This window comes from Poecilia mexicana, unplaced genomic scaffold (assembly GCF_051168715.1).
Source record: "Poecilia mexicana isolate PSO_F unplaced genomic scaffold, ASM5116871v1 scaffold_17, whole genome shotgun sequence".
NCBI classification, from domain to species: domain Eukaryota; kingdom Metazoa; phylum Chordata; class Actinopteri; order Cyprinodontiformes; family Poeciliidae; genus Poecilia; species Poecilia mexicana.
This window is the reverse complement of record NW_028263386.1, coordinates 27179471-27202289: the sequence shown is the minus strand read 5'-3', so window position 1 is coordinate 27202289 and position 22819 is coordinate 27179471. Positions and strand designations below refer to the sequence as shown.

Here is a 22819-nt window from a genome sequence, read left to right as displayed (position 1 = left end):
AACCAAGCAAAGCAAATACTCAGCTGTGACACAAACAGTGATGTGAAGAAGCGTTTATGCTCCTCCTCTTTACACTTTGTGGTCACACAAATATTTTCTTAAAAATAAGAAAGTTCTTTAAAACAGAGCTGATTAGTTTAATTTGAAATCTAAATCCATAATTACTCCCAAATTTGTTGCATAGTTTGATGAATGACTAGAGACAGCCAAAGTTATTACGTGGGTTGTGGGTACTATGCCCGAGGTTTTTTTTTATTATTAAATCTTTATTTAACAGATAAAAGCACTTTAGATCAAAACCTCTTGAGCATAGCAGTTGTGACAGCACTAATTTAAAGATGTTTTTGGTTGTTTTGTTTTTTTTGTTTGTTTGTTTTGCAAAAAGAGTTCAATGACACGAGCAAGCTGAGTTTTAGTTCAGCTTGCGAAGTGTTCCAAGCAGAAGGTACAGAAAACTAAAATTGTTCCCTTTTTCTGTTCGTACACAAGGAACATAGAGGTGCAAACAATCCTTGGAGCAGAAGGCATATCTGGTTTCTGCTTTCTGAATAAAAGTACTGTATATAAATAATTAGGAAGCAGGTCAATAGGAGACTTGTGCACCAGAGTAATCCGGTATGAATGTCCCCTCATAGGCAGGGACAACATGCTAGCTTTACAATACAGAGCGCAGTAACTACCAACCAGTACACCGGAGTCTAACCGAACCCTAAGCCTGCAGACAGCTGTTGAAGCACAATAACAATGCACCACAACAGGAGCAAATAGAAGATAAAAAGAAGAGGATCGAGAATTGAGTCCTGAAGAACCCCACAAGACTCGATTCTTGCAAGATATCAAGATCCAGGCTCTTGGTACACTTCCTTTATCCTTTACCTGGTACATTCTGTCATTCAAACAGGAACAACACCAATCCAGGGCTAAACCCTCAGTTCCATCCCGGTGTTTCAAACCAGAGATATACTATGGTCTACAGCACTGGTCCCCATAGTCGGTCCTCGAGTGCCGGCATCCTGCATGTTTTAGTTCTCTTCCCGGTTTAGCGCACCTGGATCAAATGATGGCTCATTAGAAGGCCTAAGAAGAACACTGACAAGCTGAAAAGGTTGTTACCACCACCAGGGAGAGAACTAAAACATGCAGGCTGGGCCTCAAAGACCGACTTTGGGGAGCATCGTCTAGAGTATCAAACACTGCAGTAAGATCTAAAACAGTGTTTCTCAACCCTGGTCCTCACCAAATTATGTGGCCCTAAATGTGTGTAAATGGAATATTACCCAAAGATCCTCATAACCACACTTAAACATGGTAGTGGCAAAAATTCACATTGAGCCCAAGCATGAATCCAGATCAGCAGAAAGTTTAACCTTATGAGAGAAAAAATGACATTTTGAAATGGCCTAGTCAAATTTCAGAACTAAATTCAACAGATTACCTGAGTCTGAGACATTTGAACTTTTCTATGTGAGAGTGTAGAAGATATGGGATGCTGATATAAAGCAATAAAATAGACAGGTGTTAAAAATGAAGCATAAAGTGGCTTAGCTTATGCAAACAGGCTCGTTAAGGAATAAATCACATTAAAAGCTTTAAATTATTTATCCACGTCTCGTTTTATGACACCACCTAATCCTGGCCTTTTAACAGGGGTGTGTAAACTTTCAAGAGCAGCTCTCATTCTTTGCTGAGCGCAGTTTTCTCTCTCAGTTTTGCTCTGTTGGATGAGTGTGAGAAACACGCAAAGAAAACGTCATGAATCATTAATTCAGCGAAGGAAGTAGTAGAGTCAGCGAGGGACGTCCTGCCTCACCAATCTGTGCACAGAGAGCATTCCACAGCCACCGCTATGAGGAAACAGATCCCGGCTGCTGAGGCGGCTCATGGCATCGCCTCTTTGCTCTTTTCAGAACCTGTCCACAAAGCTGCTGAGCGAGTCGAGCAGCATTCTGGCGCAGACTGAGAAGATGCGCAGTGCCCTGCGGCTGCGTGTTCCTTCCTGGGTTTGTGACTCAAACTGAAATTCAGAGTCAATCTCGAGCCACATCTGATTCCTGCATCGAGCAGAATGTTGTTTACGTCATGATCTATTTCCATGCGCCGCCTCAGCTCTGTCGTCGTGATGAACTCACTTGTTCCAAGTTTTAAATGCAGCCGGAGTAAAAACACCAAGACGTCTGATCCAACGCAGCAAAGTCTGACTTCTAATCAGAGCAGCAGCAGAATTCATCCCAAAAAGCAACACAACTGCAAGGGGATGCGCCAATGTGAAAATTTGGGCCAATATCGATATCCAATATTAATATCGCTGCTATGGTCAATAACCAATATTTGCTTCTTTTTTTATTGTCGTGTAAACAAATCAAATTCAGACGTTAAGATTGAGTGACTATACACAGAAAGAAAACAAAATGTGTGAAAGAAGAAAACAGTCAAGTGTCGTCCATTTGGTGTTTGTTGTACAGAGTGATCTTGTTGATATGGTAGAGGAAGAAGAAGAAGAAAATAATGATAGTAAAAGAAAAATAACGCATTACATAGTAAAGGAAAAGTTATTATAGTTTATATATTTAAATGACCACATCATTGACATTGCCTCCTCTGTTTCAGTTAAACAAACGCCACATGACCAACCTCCCACACTCCCAAAACACAAAAAGCAAAAAGATGGAAATAAATATTAATGCCGGCACATTTTAAACATGTCAGATAGATGTTGAAAAAAGATTAACAGCTACCGATACCAATGTTGATATCGATATATTTTGAATCCCTAACAACTATGTCACTTTGTTCTTGGCTGCTGTTATAAGCTGTCCATTTCGTCAAAATAAAACCTGAGGAACAGACATGCAGTGATTGCAGTTTTCCAGCCGATCACTGATATAAGCCTGGCGCAATAAAAAATGTATCAAATAATTGCATAACTAATTAAAATCAGCCTGATCATTTCCATTCTGACGATGAATATGGATTATGATGTCTAGAGACATCATAATCTGGTTATTGTGGTTATTGTGTTTTATTCTGAATGTTTGAAATATCTTCCAGTTCCAGTGTTAAATGTTCTGTACAAAATTAAAGTTTATTTTATTGCTTTTAGAGAGGGTGAACTTGATTTATTATGCCATTTTCAATTTATTACTCGAGAATGATGTCAAAACACAAATATTACTGTTTATTATCGCAATAATTACTCATCATCCAGCAAAATTTGTCATCATGACAGGCCAACACCTGATCTTTAAAAAGTCTGATCCAATTTGGGCCATTCCGATTTTTTTTTATTTTTTTTGTATGAAAATTCAGTAAATATAGCAAATTTGCTAAGTTGGCAACAGTGGGGTAATTATTAACCATAGACATGACTTGGTGGGCAAGTCTTTCAGAGCCCACTCTAAAAAGGACTGTGGCTGAGATAGATTAGATCCGTTGAACTCCTAAAATAAAGGAAATTTATTGGTGCACCCTTACAGAGGACATTCGCCAAGGCAGGGAATGGAGCTGATCCTGGGCCTGAGGTGGGCCACTGGGACTGATGGGGATGGAGAGGAGGCTTTGGTGGAGCTGAATGGGATACTAATGAGTGGCCTTATCAATGGTTGGTCTGTATTCTGTCCTCTAATGACCAGGAGGGTGTGTGTGTGTGTATGAACAGAGCTGTTGATGGCCCACATGTAAACATCTCCTCCTTCTTCTCTTCATCCCAGCAGCGCTGATGGAAACCATCATCCTCAGCCTGGCTGATTAATCTACACCAGTGCAGCTGCTCTGTAATAATCTATTTGCTTTTCAAAAGGACTCCCTCTGTGGCAAAGGTAGGTGGAGCCTGGGGGGGGGGAGAGGAGCAAAAGGCCGACAGGGCTGAGGAGACCTGTTGAAGAGCCCACTGGTGAAAGCAGTGAGTCACGGTTTACTGTGGAGAGGTAGCAGCTGCGTGGAAACTGACACCAAACTGTCCGCCCAGACACACTCAGAGTCAATATGTAGACAAGGACAGTAAATAACGTCTCCACACTCAACACCAACTGTTGCTTCTACTCAAAGCGGGCCGCTGTAAATGAGAGCCGACTCCGACACACGTCAATCTTACCTGCCCGGTGCAGCGTGGAGTCAGGTCAAACAGGTTCCCGGTGACTGACTGGAGCCGAGCCGTGTCCGTGGGGAAGCTGGGAGGAGACGGTTCCCTCTCGGCGCTGTGTGTCAGCGCTGCTCTGTGAACTCACCGCGGATAAAACCACCTGTTCTCTGCCGAGACGCCCTACAGCTTCACTTTCCTCGCACAGCCTCCGTGGGTGTTTAAACCGCGGCTACTTTCTCGTGGCGTGTCAGAGAGAGCGGTCAGCCCACTGTTTGCTTTCCTTCTTTCCTCCTCCACTTGGACGAAAACTGCCGAATGTTGTCGGGAGGACAGAGAGGCGGACCAACCCGAAACACAGGACACGGCGACACTGAAGTTAGCGTCTGGTTTGTAGTTTCAGTAAAGGGCTGTTTCACCTAGTTTAAGGAATCTTGGAGGGGGGAAAAAACTTAGCCCTACTTAAACAGTTGGAAAACATTTGTCTCAGTAGAAATCAATCATGAGAAACAAATATGTAGATTAACAAGGAAATTAATAGAAATGAATATGAAAGCATAACTCAATTTTAAATTTATTGTTGCTTGTGATAGATTTGTTATGAATTTTACTTCTGCATCACAGAAGACCCAGACTCAGAGACACACAGAGGCCATTAGCCCAACATCTATGCCTTTGGGCTGTTGGAGGAAGCCAGAGTACCATGAGAGAAGCCACTGGAATAACATACGAACTCAGCTGTGTGGTGGTAAGTTGCCTTTTAATAAGAAGGTCCTTGGTTTGCATACCAACCAGCCGGTGATGTTTCTACATGGAGTTTGCGTGTTCTCCTCTGGGTACTCTTGCTTCCTCCCTAAAAACATGACATGTCAAGTTAATTGGCCTTTCTAAATTCTCTGATCTGTGTGACCCCCTAGAGGTGAGCGCTAGGTCCCTTCCCCTAGGAAAAAAAGGAAGCAATGAGTGGAATGAAATTAAACCAATGAAACCAGCTATTCCTGGTTCTTCTCCCTATAAAGCTGTAAGGCTTTCGACCTGGAACGATCAAATTTAGTCGAGTCTAATCTGTAAAACCACTTAAGTGCTTAAGTGAAAGTTATGAATCACATATCAACTTCAGCAGCAAGCAGTGGTTCAAAGAATCAAGTTACCTACTGCTGCAGCGAGGATGTGTGGAACTTACGGAAGTTTACGAAAAAATTTCAATTTTGATTGAAAAAGTCAGCATAAACACGGAATAAAGAATTTCTATACCAAATAACCTGGACGCTTATTAAAAATCAGCCAGACATGCAATTACAGCAAAAACAAATATTTTATGAAACTTTATTAGTAAAATCTCTAATATTGCTTGCTTCCAATTTATCTGCCGTGTATTTTTAACCCAGTGTCAAAACTCTGACCTCAAACATCACTGATAATTAAATAACTGCCAAAAAAAACGTTTGCCACTTTAGTTGCCATCCCTCTGAAGCAGGCACGTTTTCGCAAAAAGTACATTTATTTTTAAGAATCCCTTCCGGTTTGAGCGCCTGTTGTATTTTGAGTCACAAGGGGGCGCCATCTTCCTGTTTTCTAAGAATAATTCTGTTCCAAGATCCTCTCGTTTGCAACTCAATCATTTCAGTCTTTCTCCGTTTTCCCCTCTTTTCCAAATAAGTATTTATTTTTCCAGGACAGAAACACAGAATGACAGAATACTGACCGACTTTAGTGATTAAAGAAAAAAAACTGCTTGGAACACAGAAGTATGTAGAGTACAAGTATTTTATTTAAATAAGCATACAAAAGAAAAAACACTAAACTAAATACAGAGTCTATAAGGCTACAGTTGACTTCCCAAACATTCAAAGCTTGGTGCTACAGTATGTGAAGCTGGAAAAAAGCTCTTATAAAAACAAAACAAAAAAAAAAAACAATATGGATATCTACATTGTAGCACGATGAACGCGTAATGATGTACCAAAGTAGCAAATGTCCTGTGTACATTTCCCCCAGTGATTAAAGAGACCCAGAATAATCGTGCCAGCAGCATGTCACCCACCTGTCATGTGAGCCTGGATAAAAGGAGAACACGGTAAAGCAGGACAGTGGGCTGAAATGTCTTCGCTGCGTTCTCTCAGTCTGTTTAAAAACCAGAGTGTGATGGCTGCTACACGTAACATCCAGCTAAAGCACCTTTTCAGTACCTAGCTTTATGGAAAAGACTGTGCAACATTTACAAACACAACAGTCTACATATACATATAATATAGAAAGTGACTGTGAAATAAAAGGGACCAACATGAAGGTTACAAGGACAACTATGGAAACATGGCGCCACCTAAACAGGTTTAATGTTTACTGATGGGAGTGAGCAGTCTGGTGGAGTGTTGACGCTATTGGGGGGGTCGATGGGTGGGAGGTGTGTATGAGAGTAGTGGGGAGTAGACGGGCGTCTGGGACAGAGTGTAAACTATTCCTGGGCCTCTTTCCCAGTCATTTTGTAGAGCTCAGTGGGCCCATCAACATGGGTGATGGTGGTGGTCAGCTGGATGTCTTCTCCGCTAGTGGCTCCACCATCACCTACACACACACACACATAAATCATCAGAACCAAAATATCCAACCATCACGTGTCAGTCCTGAAGGGGAAGCAGCACCTTGCAGATGTCTTTGTAGCTCTCAAAACTTTGCACATTTTAAGTTGTTTATGCAGTGGGGAAAAACGATGCATGTATTCAAAGTCCAACGGTGAATCTGTGGCTTGAAAATTGAAAAGATTTTAAAGCTGATGTGTTCTCAAATGGGGGAAAAGATTCACTGATGCCAGCTGGTAGAACTCCCTGGCCCTCTACACGCACACACACCAACACTCACAGCAAAACATGCCTCTATGAAGTATTTGGGTTGCAGGCTCTTCTTCCATATGAAGCTGCTGTGGTGGATTTCCACCGGCATAAACACCTCCAGCTCTCTCAAACATGAGCAGAATCTGGAAAGAGCGCCCCCTCCCATCAGGTGAGACCTGGTAGACTTCAGAGAACGCTTCCACAACTTCAGAGCCTCTTTTTTTTTTTTCTCGTCTCCAACAAGACATGGATGGATGGTTTTCATTGCCTCCTGGTGCCGCTCTCCCCCTCACCTCACCGTTTTTCCTCTCTCCCTGGAAGCGAGCCCGGAGTCCAATAGAACCACCATCTCAAGCCAAGGACAGCCTTCATTTCCCCTGGGAATCTGGATCCCTCTCAGTCACCACAAGCTCCCCCCAAACTAAATCTCTGGATGAATCGACAGCTTTAGCGCACAGGTTGGACTCTTGCTCCATAAGAGAGCAAAGTGAGAGTGAACAAGGACTAAGACTTAAGGCTCTCAGAAAAGCCAGTAGGAGTATAGTTACTGGCAATGCACTGACCATTTGACTGCTCGTTTCCGTAGCGTTTGTGCGAAGGAGCATAGAGGAACATGATGGCAAAGACGTACAGGTTCCACATCCCATAGATGCCGGTGAAGAAGGCGCTGTTGACCTGCACCGTGCGGTCCCCCCAGTGCCAGTGGCCCTCGTTCACCTGGAATCAGACACACATCACTGCAGATCCGGCTCCAGAGGAGAGCTTTACTTTAATAAGAATGCACAAATGTTTATGTAGCCTTACAAGTAAAATAACTATGTTTATTAGAAAAAAAATAAACTTTAATGATATAAACAGTGGCATGTAGAAAACGCTGAGTAATTATGCTCAGATTTTCAAAAACATGAGCTCATACTTTGCAGAAATCTAAGCAGCTGATGTTTCCACTCTGCAGGGACATTGTATCATTTTATAACATAATCAAGGAATTATGTTCACTTCAGTTGCCATAAAAATGCTACATGTGTCAAATATGATTTAAATTAGGAAATAAAAATTCTTTTAATGCCTTGAAATTGGGCCTCTGTCTCTTTAAAAACTCCTGCTCTTGCTGAAACTCTGCCTTCAGGAAGCCTTCCCAACATGGCTCCTGTATCAACCCTTTGACAATGTTTTCACCAGCTCTGCACTGAGAAGTAGCTCAGCAGATTCTCACTTCCATTAGCAGATGTTTGCTAGCTGCTGCTGGCTAGTCTGGATCTGCTGTGTCGTTGCCAGATCAGTGGATACATTTTAGAGCGAGGAAGAAGTCATCTGACGTGAAACTATTACACACATGGTTTCTGTCAGGCTACTTCACACCAGTCAAAAACCCAGAGGCGTCCAATCAAAAGGCTGACCTGGCTGATGATGAAGAAGATGATGGTCATGGCAGCACAGGTCAGCGTGACCAGCATGAGGAACTTAAACCTGAAGATCAGACCCTAAAAATGGCGAGAAAAAGAAATGACAGGATTTAGAATCGCAGAGATCATCAGCACAATGTGCGTTCCAAAATGGGAGGAGTTTATGTTGAATGCAAATATTCAATATGAACAATTTCAATAGATTTTGATCATCCAAATCTACTGACTAGTGTTAGTTTCATGAGACAAGCTGATGCCAGGAACATTATTATCCTTCAAGTTAATCAGTTTGAGTTTATTTTACAATTCAGTTTTGAAGACATAATAATCTACACGTACTGTTTTGTAAGATGTTTACTGCATTTTATTTCAAAATTAAATAATGTAATCAATACTGATCATGCAGACAGTGTTTTCTTTTTTCCAATTATTGTCTTTACCTATATTTTATGAAATACAGGTTTTAACAGAGGTAGTAGTTTTGAATCCAAAAGAACAACGTAACAATTTTATCCCATGTGTGCATCAAAACATGTATCCCTCATCTTAGTCTAAGGTTTTAATTGAACTAAAAAATAAATAAAACTGCATCAGAGCACACGCTGTTGGCTGATATGTGAATAGTGGAAGTTCTTGGCGTTGATGCACTTCATTTTTTGTTTTCATTGTTTAGTCTACCGGTCCGTAACCAGAGATATGGCGATGTAGTGGGGTAAAAAGGGGGGACTAGTTAAAGGTTTAACTAGGGGGGGGGGGAAACAAACAAACAAAAAAAAAAAAACACGTAAATTTCCACCAAAAAATTAAAATTTTGCAATTAAGCTCAGAAATTTTCAAGAAGACTCTTGGAAATCTTTTTTCTAGAAAATTTCTAATTAATCTAAAATTTTCAGGGGGGTTTTTTTCTAGCAATTTTTTTACTTTTCACACTCATATTTTCTAAGTTTTTTCTAAAAATAAATTTTGACATCAATCTCAAAATTTTAATGAGTTTTTTTGGAGGGAATTTTCAACATGCCCAATAAACCGAAATTGAAATTGACAGGTGAGGCCGTCAATCTGCCAGAAAACTACAATCGATGCACCCCAGTTTTCTCAAACCGCTTAAAGATATAGAAATGTTAGTGTATGTGTGTGTTTATCTAATCAGACCAAACCAAACACACCTCATAATGCAGGCGTCTGGCCTTGGACATGGCAGGCAGTGAAGTCCTTTTACCACTGATGTTACGGAAGACTTGAAACACCATGAAGCAGAGGAACAGGAAGTAGAGACAGGCACAGATTCCTGCCACTATTATGAAGGACATCTGAGGACATACTGGTTAAGGAAGATGATGAATACAGCACTCACATTTAAAATATTCTTATTGTCCCGCTAATGTTTAAACTGGCCTGTCTGTGATGAGAAACGATACATGGATTCATTATTTCAGAGCGGTGAATAGAAGAACTGAGGCCAAAATGCCTTCAAGTCATGAGGACTCAAAATAAATAAATAAATAAAAATCGATAATATATTCATATCTGCAAGCTGGGCAAAAACAGCAAAGCTCACATATATTTATCATAATGAGTCTCTGTGCAATGCCTACCCATGTGGCACCACTGAATTGTTCCTTATGATAATCTAGATTGATTCAGTATCTTGTGCTGGTAGATTCTGGTAGTTGAATCAAGAAGCAAGAACATCATATTTTTTTAGTTTCTGAACTAAAACCACTTACACTTTTTAATTTTCTTTCTTCCTGTTTTGGTTCTGATCCACAGGGGTTAAAAAGGATACAGCCAGCTCCGTCCCTACGTCTGAGGCCCAAATGCTGTAGAAGGGATTTGTTAGCTGGACACCTCTAGAGACACAAAAAGAGTGACAGTGGTGAAGGTCAGTTAATAGAAAACATATTTTCTTTTCTTCTTTATTACACATTGCAGCTCACCTCTCACACATGTCAAAGATAAACAGGCAGAAGGAACCAAACACAATCGGCCCGACTTGCTTCCAGTAGACTGAGAAACGGTTTCTCTCCATCTGGTCCTGAGAGAGAGGCAAGAGAAACACAAAGGCAATCACACCAGGAAAAAAAAAAAACATTCATTCACAAAATATGACACAAAACTACTTCACTGAAAGCTAAAGTGTATGTTACAGCTTCATTAACTCCGAATTTGTAACTAAGCTTCAAGAAATCGACAGATTTTGTCATATTTTTTTTCTAAAAGTAATCTTTAAACTTATCAAATGTATTCAAGAAGGATCCTAAACCAACAGGCATGTAGATTCTAATAATTTGGAGTAAGAACAAAGTGAAAAGGTTGGACAAGTAAACCAACAAAAACGTAAAATATGGAATTTGGAAGGTTTCCAACAAGTCAACACATTATAAGATTAATGTAAACAGGAAACAGTAACATCATTACTCAGTGTGGATGCAGTGGCTGAGAAAAGACTAAATTGTCAGAATGAGGAAGACGTTTGAAGTCAGTTTGGTCAGAAAAAAACCTTCTAACCCTCAACCGATAAGACTCTTCTGCCGTCACTCCTGCTTTGACACACTTTACAAAGAATGGAGTAGAACACTATTATATGTTCTGGGAACAGTACTGATCCATACTCAAATATTTTACCATTATGGTAAGAACGTTTGTAAATGTCATACTGCAAAAACACAAAATATTACTAAATATTTTTGGTCCAGTTTCCAGTGAAAATATCTTAGTACACTTGAAATAAGACAAAACTAAGTAAAGTAATTTTTTATAGGAGCTTGTTTTAAGTAAATCATTCACTAACATTGATTAAAAAAAGTTCTAGTTCTACTTTCAGATTATTGCACTTATAACAATAAAACATTTTTGAGGTTCTAAGTGAAATAATCTGCTAGTAGAACTAGATTTTTTTATCAATATTAAGGAATTATTAACTTAAAACAAGCTCCTCTCCCGCCCTGAAAAGTTATTTGAAATAAGACAAAGCTAACTTACAAGTGTACTAAGATTTATGCACTAGAAACTAGACCAAAAACATTTGGTAATATTTTGTGTTTTGGGATCAATAACGTATTTTTGAAGGGAATTGAATTAAAACTACAATGCAAAAATCTTAGCAAGCACTGTCAACTGTTAAAGCATTTAACAGAGACAGTACCATGAGATGTTCACCACAGAAGATGATCCAGAAGGACAGCAGCATGGAGTAGAAGATTCCCTGTCGGATGTCTCCGAAGAGAAGCATCCAGGTCCAGTTGAAGCCCACAGAGAACCACTCCACTGGGATGTTAATGAACGTCATGGAGATGCCCAGAGCAAAGATCACCCTGGGAAAACATAAATACAATTTAAAGCAAAAAAAAAAAAAATTCCCTTTTAGAAGATGTCTTTTCCCTGGCAACCGAATGTCAGCTACTCAACGGAATGAGGTTGCTGGCACTTGATTCTCATCTTTATGATGGTTAATATTTCATCAGGAAGCCAAGCTGGACAGCAGGTTTATTAAAGAACAAACTGCACCAAGCCAGGCTGCTGGGAGTCATGATGAGGGAACTCAGAAAATATTTACTTTCTCACAGATTTACTCTGTTTATACTTTTTTCTCAAAAGTAAATGTTTCAGATCAACCAAATCCTAATATCAAACAATAGAATCAGGATATACTTTAATAATCCTCTGAGGGGAAATTTCTTATTTATTGGCAAGCTACTCTCATCCAAAGTCTTAAATATAAGCAAATACAAATTTAATCGTATACATTAAAAAGTATATATAAGTGTGATTTTCTAAGTAATTTAGATATATTTATATATCCCCACACCACTCTGCTAACAGAAGCCTCTACATTCAGTATCTTTATTTGGTGATTGAGAGAAAAATGAGTCCATAGCAGAAAGACATTTAGAAAAAGATAAAAACAATTCGATGGTTCTTATTAGTGAGCAGGCAAGTCTCAGCATGCGATGTGGAAATGACAGGGCAGCGATGTGAGCAGAAAACATGGTGGTAACCTGAAACATGCGGGTACAAGCACTCACTGATGGAAAGCAAACATCAAGGTAAAGTCTGCTGGATGACAAGTTTTCCCTGAAGTTATTGCGATAAACAATAAACATTGTGACCATTTTCAAAAGAACATGTTCTCAAAGATCAGTGAACTTTAAATTCTAATAAACATCCAACACTGGACCTGGAAGACATTTTAAATATCCAAAGTAAATTCATTCTGAATGAAAAATCGTTCCTGAATAGAATTGCAGCCCTAAAAATTGTGATTAAAAGACACTGAAAGATTCACATAGAGATGTGAATCTTTCAGTGTCTTTTAATCACAATACATAAAGGCTCTGGAATGATGATGATTATTAGAGAATAATCATCATCATTCCAGAGCCTTTATGTATCGATCCAAAACTACAAAAATCTGGCATTTTAATGCAGCTTATGCAGTTTTATCACATAGTGAGTCTTTTTAACCCAGAGCTTCCCTCACTTAGAGGGAATCTGAGGTTTATGCCGATACCTAGAGGCTAAGCATGGTAGGAACCTCGAGTGAAGCTTTTACAGCATGAAAAAATCATATACTATCCACAAATAGGGCAAGACGAGTCACACTTCTTAAGAGCTTGCTTGTCATCTGGGAATAAGAGCGCTGAGCTGGAAAAGACAAGTGGGACGGAGAGAGACTGTGTGCATGTGGATCCGTGTGTGTGTGCGGGCTGCATTTGCTTTCTGGTAAGCTGGAGTGTGTGTTGCATGTGCAACATGCATCTGTTGAGTGCTGGAGGATTTTGTAGCATGTTTCACACTTGGCCGGCTGCTTCCTGCGGCGCAGACCGCTGCCTCCGTACTGATCCGTGGTCCCGGCACAGCAGGAGGTTACACAAACGCCGGGCCCCTGGACTACACTACTTACACTACCTGTTCCCAACAAGTCCAACTAATTCTTGGATTTTACAAGGGATTCTGGTAATGTGAGCATTTCAATGGTGTTTCTAAAGAAAGACAAAGACGCATTTTAAAGGCTGCTGTTCCAGGTGTTGAATGTTTGCTGTTGTAGCTTAGTGGCGCAAAATTTACACTGCAGGTGTTTTGTACAGCTGAATGGTTGCCATGACGACAAAAGGATTTCTCAAACATGCAATGAAAAAAATCAAAGCAAAGTTGCATGCTTTTGATGAGAGAACATTTTACATAATAATGCCCCTTTAAACCAAACTCTTCAATCATAATGAAAATTGATATATTTTTCTGATGTTGAATAAAATATTGATATAAATTCTCAAAATCTTACTTATAAGATACAATCCTCCTATTTATTAAAATAATAATGCATTTTATTTGTGAGCACCTTTCAAAACACCCAAGGACACTTTACAACATTAAAAACAAAATGGGAGAGCCTTCACTCTGGACTCCCTCTCTATAGGACAGTAAATTTTATTTCTATTCTTTTGTAACTGCGGTTAAGGAAATAAGTGGCTTACTTTTCCAGGAGAACGGGTGGTCTGGTCATGAGGGTGATCCGCCTCCAGTACCAGATCATGATGATGAGGATGCTGGGTGTGAGGAAGGTCTTCATGGCGAACCAAACCTGAGTAAAGCCTCCATTCTGATGGATGCTCTTGAGAAAATAAAAACCATCATCATCATGTAGTGTTCTTTTCAGCTGTGAATGGCCTCCAACACCAACACACACAGTCACTGCTATTCTATCTACAAACACCAGGAGCAGCAGAGGAAAGCTTACCACGAGACGAATGTCTCTGATCTCCCCGATCCCAATGTTGACCTTTTTGCGCTCGTTAACCGGCAGGCGGATGTTGATGAGGTAATATTTGTGAGCCACGCTGCCCACCTCCATGAACGGCAGGGGGTCGCATACGTAGTAACGGCCCTCGTTCTCAATGGTCTGGAAACACGAAGGCAGCAGCAGGTTGGAAACATTTTTATCACTACCTGCCACAAAAATGCATTTGCTTAATGGAATCAAGGAAATTTGGGGGGCGGGGGTGGGGGGTGGGGGGGGGTTGTGCTAGGATGAGGCGATTTTTCATCTACATCAAAATATGAAGAGTTTTGCACACAATTGTAATGAAACACAATGAAAGATTGATCTTATTGTAAAAAATGTGTTTGTTCTCAACCAAACCATAAAAAAACAGAGGATCAACATGGTGTAATGCAGAACTAACAAACACAATAAAGTGACCAAAGTGCTGCACAGGTAAAATAGGCAACATTGTGAAATAAAATAAATAATGACAGACTAATGGGAAACTGCTTCACATTGTAGGAATAACAGCTGAAAAAGCTCGATCTCCTTTACACACCAGTTTAGTCCTCAAAGCAACTAAAATCATTTAGTTTTCAGATCTTAGCAACTTACAAGAAGTGTGTGTATGTAATAGATTAGTGAGGAAGGATGATGCCAGACAATTTAATGATTTTAAAAACCAAAAGTTAAATCTTAACCTCTTAAAACATCCCCAGTTAGAAAATGACATGTACAGTTCATGTCAGCCGTCTCAGAATGAGTTGTATTCCACGTGTTGTAACATTGCAGGTTAAAAACTGAGTTGTGTTACCCTCCGCAGCATTTCTTTACCTTTTCAGCTGTGAAGTTGCAGTTCAGGTTCCTGTGCTCAAACGAGTGAGCCATCTCCGTCCACTCGCTGAACAAATCGTCTCTGTAGGCCAGGCCAACATCGATGGTGACTACTGCTCCTTCCTCTGGAAATCACAATCAGCACAGTAATAGCTAAGCTAGCAGGTGCACCAAATTCTCTGATTTAGTCTTTTAAAAGTATTCACACCCTGGCCTACATGTAAAATACTATGGCTGACAGCCAACAAAAACATTTATTTTTTAAAGACAGACATGAATACACTAGTGTGTTTGATAACGCTGCATCAGTACAGCTCACTTACATACACCAACAGCTTCACCAATTGTCAAACATGTATAAACAACTTTAACTTGTTCAGTCAGTGCAATTAGGAGTAGAACAACTAATGTAAAATAATAATAAAGAAACTGATAAAAACAGCAGGTTGACTATCTTGGTCAAATATGTAAAAAACTGAAAAACTTTCTTTCAAATGGTTCAGAAAGTGAATTAAGGAATTCTGAATATAATGTAAAATAAATAAAGCATAACGTTGCTCAGAGCACAAAGCATAGAATTAGATTGAATAGATCCGCTTTTATATTGAATTTGTTTTTTACAAAATATCAGGACTGATATAGATATTAATATCATATCAGTGCATCTTGATGTATAAATGTTTTTCTTCACACGGTTCTGAGAGTTTAATTCACGTCAGGCTTCAGTGTACCGAGAGCATCAACTGATTTTGACATCTGTGTCAGTGGTTATGATGAGTCAGCACAGCAAAATTAGGTCCTGGTGACAGACAGCCATGCAGCTCAACTTACTGAGCAAAACGTGCTGAAGTCGGTCCGACAGTCACATTTAAATTATTTTTTCTGCAAGATGCTTAATTATTTAGCCTCCTCTCTCCACAGGGGCCCATATCTGCTTGATAAAACCTTTAACTAGTCCCCAACATCCCAGCTCAGCAAGTCATTATGCATTAAAACTCCATCTTTAGATCATGTTACAAAGCAGAGTGTTTCCTCCTCCAGCTCTCAGGAGTGCCTCTTGTGCTATAAAGGAAACACAGCGAAGAGAAAGGAACCCAGTGGCCTGAGCTGGAGAAAAAGGGACAAAAAGGAGGACAGGAAGAAAGAAAGAAAAAAGAAGGAAAGAAAGAAAGGGGGAGAACCAGATGAGAGCTGGCAGCAGAGTGTCTCTGCAATGCTCCTCCGCCGTGCCATTGGTCGAGCCCGACACCCTCAAATGTCAGCTCTCTTCAAGCAAACATTCCACCCCGACCCAGAGGCTATCGCCACGGAAACTAAGCCTGCTCAACAGCTGTGTGAGGCTGGACACAGGCCAGCGGGTTTGGGGGGGGGGGGGGTCAGGTAGGTGACACAGATAATATGGGCAACACTCATCAGGGATGAACGGGATAAAAACTGAAAAATAAAAACAGGGCAGCTCAAGCAGGAGATGCTTTGTGTTTATTTGTCAGAATCAGCTGACCTTTGACATCACCTGCTTTGATCAGGATTAGAACAGGTTTAAAAGGCCAATTTAATAAATACAGCACATCTGGCTCCACTGGCTTCAATAGGGCAATATGAAATCCCTTTTATTATTGATCCAAATTCCCTTTTTTTTCCCAGATTCCAATTTTTCCTGTTGTATTTTTTTCCTGAACTCAATAGTATGCAAATATGGTCTAAATAAAAAAAAGTAACAAATTAATAGCTAGAGGTCAACATTTCCTGTTATTTTGTATCACAGACTGCTGTGATTCAACAGAACGTTGGTGTTAAAAAGTGTTAAAGTATATTTCCTGGCTGTGCTACATTTCACACATTATCTCACTGTCAGAAACACGGAATAAAGCGCATCCGTCACCCAGAGCGCCAAAGCACCTCGAGTTACTCAGAAAGATAAAAAGATGAATTAAAATGAGTCTGCAGCATCTGGCAACGAGAGGCATCTGTGGACTTGGCTGAATCACTAATTTGTTTGTCAGTAGGCCAGCCTGTAAACAACTCAGACTCCCGACACATTCCCACTGAAGCCTGCCAACACAGACGGCCAGGAAATTATCTTCATGACTCGGCTGACGTTGTTTAGATGAACTGCAACTCCAACAGAATGACACATTTTTACTAAATATTTTACCAAAACATTCCATTGGTTCCATTTCGTGGTTTGGATTCAAAAGTGTACAAAAAAAACATCTAAACACATTCTTGTTTTCTAGATTGCGAAAAGATTCAGATTTCAACAGTTTACCATTTTTAGACAATGAAACACAGTTAGAGGCTCTTTCCAGTATAAGCTCAGGATAAAAAACAGCTTTTTAGTCTTTTTATTTCAGCCTTCCACCAGAACAGGCTAGTTGCAGAGACATCCTCTGATACAGCTTAAGACAATGGAAGATGAGGTCAAAGGCAAACTCCACAAACTGGATCCACGTTAGGACTAAACTGTCAGACAGTAAAAAAAATTCCTCCGAATTCCTCTGGCATTTGCAAACAAAGGCTGAAAAAAACAGGAAAAAAATAATAAAAGGAACTGCAATGGAATTTATAACATGAGTGATTAGATTTGCCAAAGGGTAAATATTGCCAAGAGCTTTTTAGTCACAGAATATTTTCTTTCAGATTGTGAAACTGTAAAACAGTAAAGACAAAATGTTGACTGATTAAACCAGATATTCAAATGCACTGGAAAAAGTTTGCATCATTTGCTGTATGGTATTAAAATACAGCATACAGCAATACCATAACAAGCTAGTTGAAGGAAACCTAAAATGTTTTGCGCAGCATAACTGAGATACAATTATTCCACATACTAAGAAATATATGTAAACATCTAAATTTTAAGAAATCAAAAACACACACAAAAAAATCTCTTATTTTTGACATTAAACAAACTGACATAATTTGGGTAATCTCAACTGGTCAAGTTCAGTGTGATTTAATGTCAAGCAGTTAGAAGGAATAGTTGTTTATGTCACACAGTGTAAGCAGCTGGTTAACTCAATAAATGCAAAACAGATTTAGAGAAAAACATTACACAAGAACTTCATGAAATTACTTCTAGGTAGAAGTTGATACCTTTTAATTCTAACCTTCAGTATCTTCCTCTCAGTCTAGTAAAACCTGATGCTGTGGCCCTTCCTAAAGTTTCCTAAAGCTGCTTTGGTTCTCACCGATCTGGTTGTACATCTTGAAAGCGATGTCAAACTGCAGGATGACCAGCATGAACTGGAACCAGGGGCTCATCTCGTTCTTGGGCATGGGAATGTGCGCGGCAAACACGATGTTGTTAGCTTCGATCCTCTTAGCCATGGCCTCGTCAAACGTCTTGATCTTCTCACACTGGTCAACACCCCACGGCATGAACCACTTGGTCTCCTGTGGGTATTTGATTTTGTCCACACACTTTGTTGCCAGGTATTCCACCGCACTGGTGGGACTGGGAGCTGTGGGACAGATAGAAATGCTAGGATGAACGTTACAATAAGTACTACAGGAAAGCTTTACTCTGAAACCTCTACAGCCACACAGTTTGAATGAAATTAGCAACTGAACAAGGTGAGTTCAAGTATTTTCTAAAACAACGTAAAGACAGTTCCTGCTCACTGAGGCAATAAGAGGTCAGTGAGGAAGGCGGCACCATGTTCTGCATTCAGATTCATGAGCTTCACACGAAGCTGATAGTTTCTACTCACATGACATCACTAAAACGTTGAGTTCCTGCTGAGAGAGCTCAAAGTACCATGATACTTTTTAATGAATTATCGTGGTAAGCTTATTCACGTGATATTTTAATTGTGTTTCTTATTTAATGGAAACAGTACAACATTAGCGGAATGCCAACAAAGTCTGGCAAACATTTGTAGTGGAAATGCAGCTGCTGTTTCCAATTTATTAAATTAGTCATTATATTTAGCAACAAAAACCATGGATATCAGCCAAAATCAGAATCGGCAGGTAAGGCTTTTAAAAGATCGGTGATCAGCCAGAAAACTGCAATCAGTGCACCGCTAATTGTCGCAGAACAGTTGACTGCCTTTTTGGGCTGCCTCTCTCTTTCACAAGCCAACCGCAACAGTCGACCACATTGTCTGAGAAGTTGTGCTTAAATAAATGAAGTTGCCACAAAGATGCAATAACAGCAAATGACTTCAACACCCATTGCAGAGCCAGGCCCTGCATTAATCACAGCAGACAGCAAGTAAACATCTCAGGACTGTCTGCACAAAATTTATACAGCAGCTAAAGCTACTATGTACGCATATATGGCAGCGCAAGATGATAATTAAAAAATAAATCTGTTTCATTTTCAACTTTGAGCATCGACTCCAAATATCAGCATGAGAAAAGCATTTAGAATCCCTTAATACTTTTAAGCAACACATTAAAGTACAAAACAACCAGAGGACACATGCAAATAATAAGACTGAACAAACTTAAGAAAATATTAAACTGTGTTGAATATGGTGATAACAGAAATGATGGCAATTAACCCAAATTTCCATCACTCTTCTCACAATGAGATGATGACTAATTTAATATGACGCAGGTTTTATGTGTGTGGGCCGTGGTTGTTTTTTTTACTATATGCAGTTTTTCAGCATATCCTTCAACTGGACAGGAATATTTTCCTACAGTAATGACCCAATCTCAATAATCTGACCACAGTCCCAAACAAGCCATTTTTTAATAATCAGCACAATATTATACATGTTATTATTATAAATAAACTAATTATTAAAAAGTGTTAAAATCTTTCTGCTTTGGGTTCATATATCAAACATAAACAGTACAGATACAGTACTGGAAAAAATAATTCAACTAGTTTGAATTTTTTTAAAAAGTTGCCGGTGTCTGGTGTCTATGGCAACAAAACCAGTTAATTGTAACTTTTTAATGACTTCACCACCTAGCCAACCATCTCCTTACTCAAAACTTTTTATAGTATAACAATTGCACAATCAGATTTTAAATATTATGACTTATGTTGAAATTATATATTATATGATATTTGTGTTGCATTATTACATACCAATTTAAAAACGTTACATTTACTGCTGTAAACTTAAGCTAGATCCACTGGTGTTCATACATGGCAACAAAAGGAAGCCCCCAGGGAGTTTAATTACCCTGGGGTGGACCTGTGAGTCCAGCAGGTCCACAATGATGGCCGCCCCCTCAGCCCGCTTGACCCCATGCCATGCCACCGGGTTTGTTGGGAAACAAGAAGGGAAAAGAAAAAAAAGAAAAAGCTTTCTTCTCAATTACTCCCGCAGCCCCTGGCTGGCGAGCAAACACAAAGGAATCTGGCTTCATTAAAACCATCTCAGCCAGGAAAAAGCCAAACAAGCCAATTTATCTGAAAAGTAGCTGGAGATGAAAGGGACTGTGGGGAGGGAGTCGGACTCTGGAAGTTCCCAGGTTCAGTCCAAAGACAAACCCAGGTATCTTTAGCAAGAACTCAACCTCTAGCAACTTAGTATAAATGTGTATCAGTGTTAAAAGAAAAAGAGAAAACGACAGAGAGAGAGAGAGAGAGAGAGAGAGAGAGAGAGAGAGAGAGAGAGAGAGAGAGAGAGAGGATATGAGGAACCCTGACAGCAACTCCTTTTCAGACCAAAGGCAAAACTGAAGATTGACAGCTGGGTTTGGGGGGTTTCTGTGCATCGCTGTCATGACGGGGAAAGAGAAAGAAAAATGTAGGCTCTGTCTTCTACTACAAAGGAATTTGGGGAAAAGGGAAGACGCTCATGGGGGAGTAAAGGGAAGGTAGAGATGGTGCCTGAGGGCCCCACACACACAGCAGAAGATGCATACGGAGGAGGTGAGACTGAATAAATTAACTGGAGGAAAGAACTTTTGAGTTTGTTTCAAAGTAGTGCAAATTTAAAGGGGACATCGGTGCTTAATTTGGAAGAACGAGGCCCTAAGCAGAATTGCATTTGTGGGCCAAACTCCAGTTAAGTTCAGCACCTAACAGAACCACATTTTCCCCTTTTATACTGTCCATAGTTCACACTTTTTACCATTTTGCATTTAACAAATTGTTCATTTTTTCCACTGGTATTTATTTTCTGTAGTAATTCTAAAGAACTTTCCAAAGAGAGAAAATAACTGGATATAAGGCTGAATATTGGCTTAAAAATATAATCACGATATACATTTCATATAAGCCGATACATAATTATTGATTAGTTTTTGTTTTAAATATTTGAAATGCTGCCTAACTGATAATATGACCTTTCCTGTTTTAACCAGTTTTCACTCCCAGTCACATTTTTTACAAAGGCTTACATGGCCCAGATGTTTTGGGGACCCCAAAAACATGCAAATATATACACATTTTTGTTTTGCTTGCAAACTAAGTATTTTATTAAAGTTTCCAAAATAAAATACTAGGTGGGCCTAGTTTGCATGCCTGGGATGCCCTGCTCACAATACTTCACCTTAATCATGCTACTGATATTAATAGAACAGTTGTTTCGATCTCAGGATAAAATGATATCTGAAATAATCAACAGTCAATGAATCAACAGATATGGCAAATTTTAAACAGTGTGGTCAGTTATATTTATGATCAGATTCTTGTGGCCTCAGCAAGCACCAACATAAAATCTCATCTTTTGAACAGGTCGTGTCTGATATACACCTGAGAAAAACTTTTCCCATAGCTCATTGTCATGATTTCTTCTTGGATGTTATAAACCTGGAATTATTACTTTAAGATTTTAGGACTTTATTTTTTTTATTTATAGAAAAGGTGCCATTATGTGGACATTTTAGACTAAACCATTTCCATGTAGACTAAAAAAAAAACTAACGTGGGTAGGGCACCAAGCTTGGCTTTAGCCCAGGGGCCCACATCCTGCTAAATCCGGCCCTGCCTCCAGTGTAGTTCAAAGAAAGGAAGGCAGCAGTCGTAGCATGCAGCAAACACTTTGATAGGCAGGCTGTGATTTTAACTGAGGGTGCTCTCCGCCACCGTTGTTAGCTACAAGTTAGAGCAGGTCGGCTATTATGTCTGTGAAAAGCTTTTTTTAGACCGATAAAAGTTAAGTGCAACGTCAACAACAAACTATTTTAAACTCCGCGTTTTTTCCCCGTTTCTGCCGTCTGCGTTTTCACAGGCGCGCGGACACCTAGGCGAGCATTAGCTAAGCAGCAGATAAAGTGGGATAAAGGAGAAAAACTTACCAATTAACCCGCCGACCATGAAGGCGAGCGCCTGAAACAAAAGCAGAGTAACTCCCAGTATCACCAACTTTTTGGTGCTCATGTTCTCGATTATAGCTCCCGCCATTGTGAAATAAATGTTTCGTTCAACAACAAAAAAACGAGCGAAAAACGAATATTACTGTGGTGGAAGAAGGAGGAGAAAACGCTGCATCCACAAGCAGGAAAGACGAGCTGAGCTGAGCTGGGCCCCCTCCACTGCTCTGCTCCTGCCTTTCAACTTCGAAGGAGGGGGAAAAAAAGGCAGGAATCACATGACCGAATAGCGCTGTGCTTTATCCCCAAACAGCCAACATGCACTATACCGGGGAAGATCTGCGGAGCGCCACCGCATTGCAATAGAGGCTAGTAATGCAGGTTACGGTGCTGCCAGATGCCTGGAATTGCGCCCCCGTCTGCGGGCTATTTAAAGGAAGCTTTCAGGGGTCCCATCCCACCTAGTGTTCAATAGTCGGCAATAGAATGGAATTTTAACACATTTACTTTCAGTATTATGAGTTCATCGATAGTAGTTTGCAAACAAAACCCCTTTGAAATTGCTAGCTTTCTTATTTATAGATGTACATAAAAATTAGCATGTTTTATAATTTCATGTTCTTCTCTGTTCTAAAGGCTAACTACGGGCTCTTGAAGCACTTACTCCAGTCCATGCCTTGTGAAT

At 39.9% G+C, this 22819-nt stretch overlaps 2 protein-coding genes and 1 long non-coding RNA gene across 5 annotated transcripts in view; 1 reads left to right on the top strand and 2 right to left on the bottom strand.

Moving 5' to 3' along the window:
- The window catches only part of gng12a (guanine nucleotide binding protein (G protein), gamma 12a), a 32682-nt gene extending 28318 nt beyond the window's left edge, over positions 1–4364 (bottom strand). The window contains exon 1 of the mRNA XM_015012679.2: positions 4091–4364. The gene's annotated coding sequence lies outside the window, so the exon portion shown is untranslated. The remainder of the gene's footprint in view (positions 1–4090) is intronic.
- On the top strand, positions 4317–10256 carry LOC148154841 (uncharacterized). Its single transcript, XR_015765839.1, has 3 exons — positions 4317–4464; positions 4700–4823; positions 10083–10256. It is a non-coding gene; the product is annotated as an uncharacterized LOC148154841 (long non-coding RNA).
- On the bottom strand, positions 5825–22528 carry wls (Wnt ligand secretion mediator). Of its 3 annotated transcripts, XM_088014738.1 has the most exons (13): positions 22281–22527; positions 22120–22150; positions 18099–18371; positions 14908–15032; positions 14050–14211; positions 13787–13923; positions 11458–11626; positions 10250–10347; positions 10099–10162; positions 9479–9622; positions 8307–8390; positions 7470–7623; positions 5825–6640 (listed from the first exon to the last, which is right to left on the bottom strand). In XM_088014738.1, the coding sequence occupies exons 2-13, from the start codon at positions 22136–22138 to the stop codon at positions 6531–6533; spliced, it is 1539 nt and encodes a 512-aa protein (XP_087870864.1). In that variant the 5' UTR covers positions 22139–22150; positions 22281–22527; the 3' UTR covers positions 5825–6530. The 3 variants fall into 3 exon arrangements, with proteins under 3 accessions (XP_087870864.1, XP_087870862.1, XP_087870861.1); XM_088014736.1 differs by having other exon boundaries at positions 10259–10347; positions 22120–22528; XM_088014735.1 differs by having other exon boundaries at positions 22120–22527.
- Between the last annotated feature and the right edge of the window lie 291 nt (positions 22529–22819).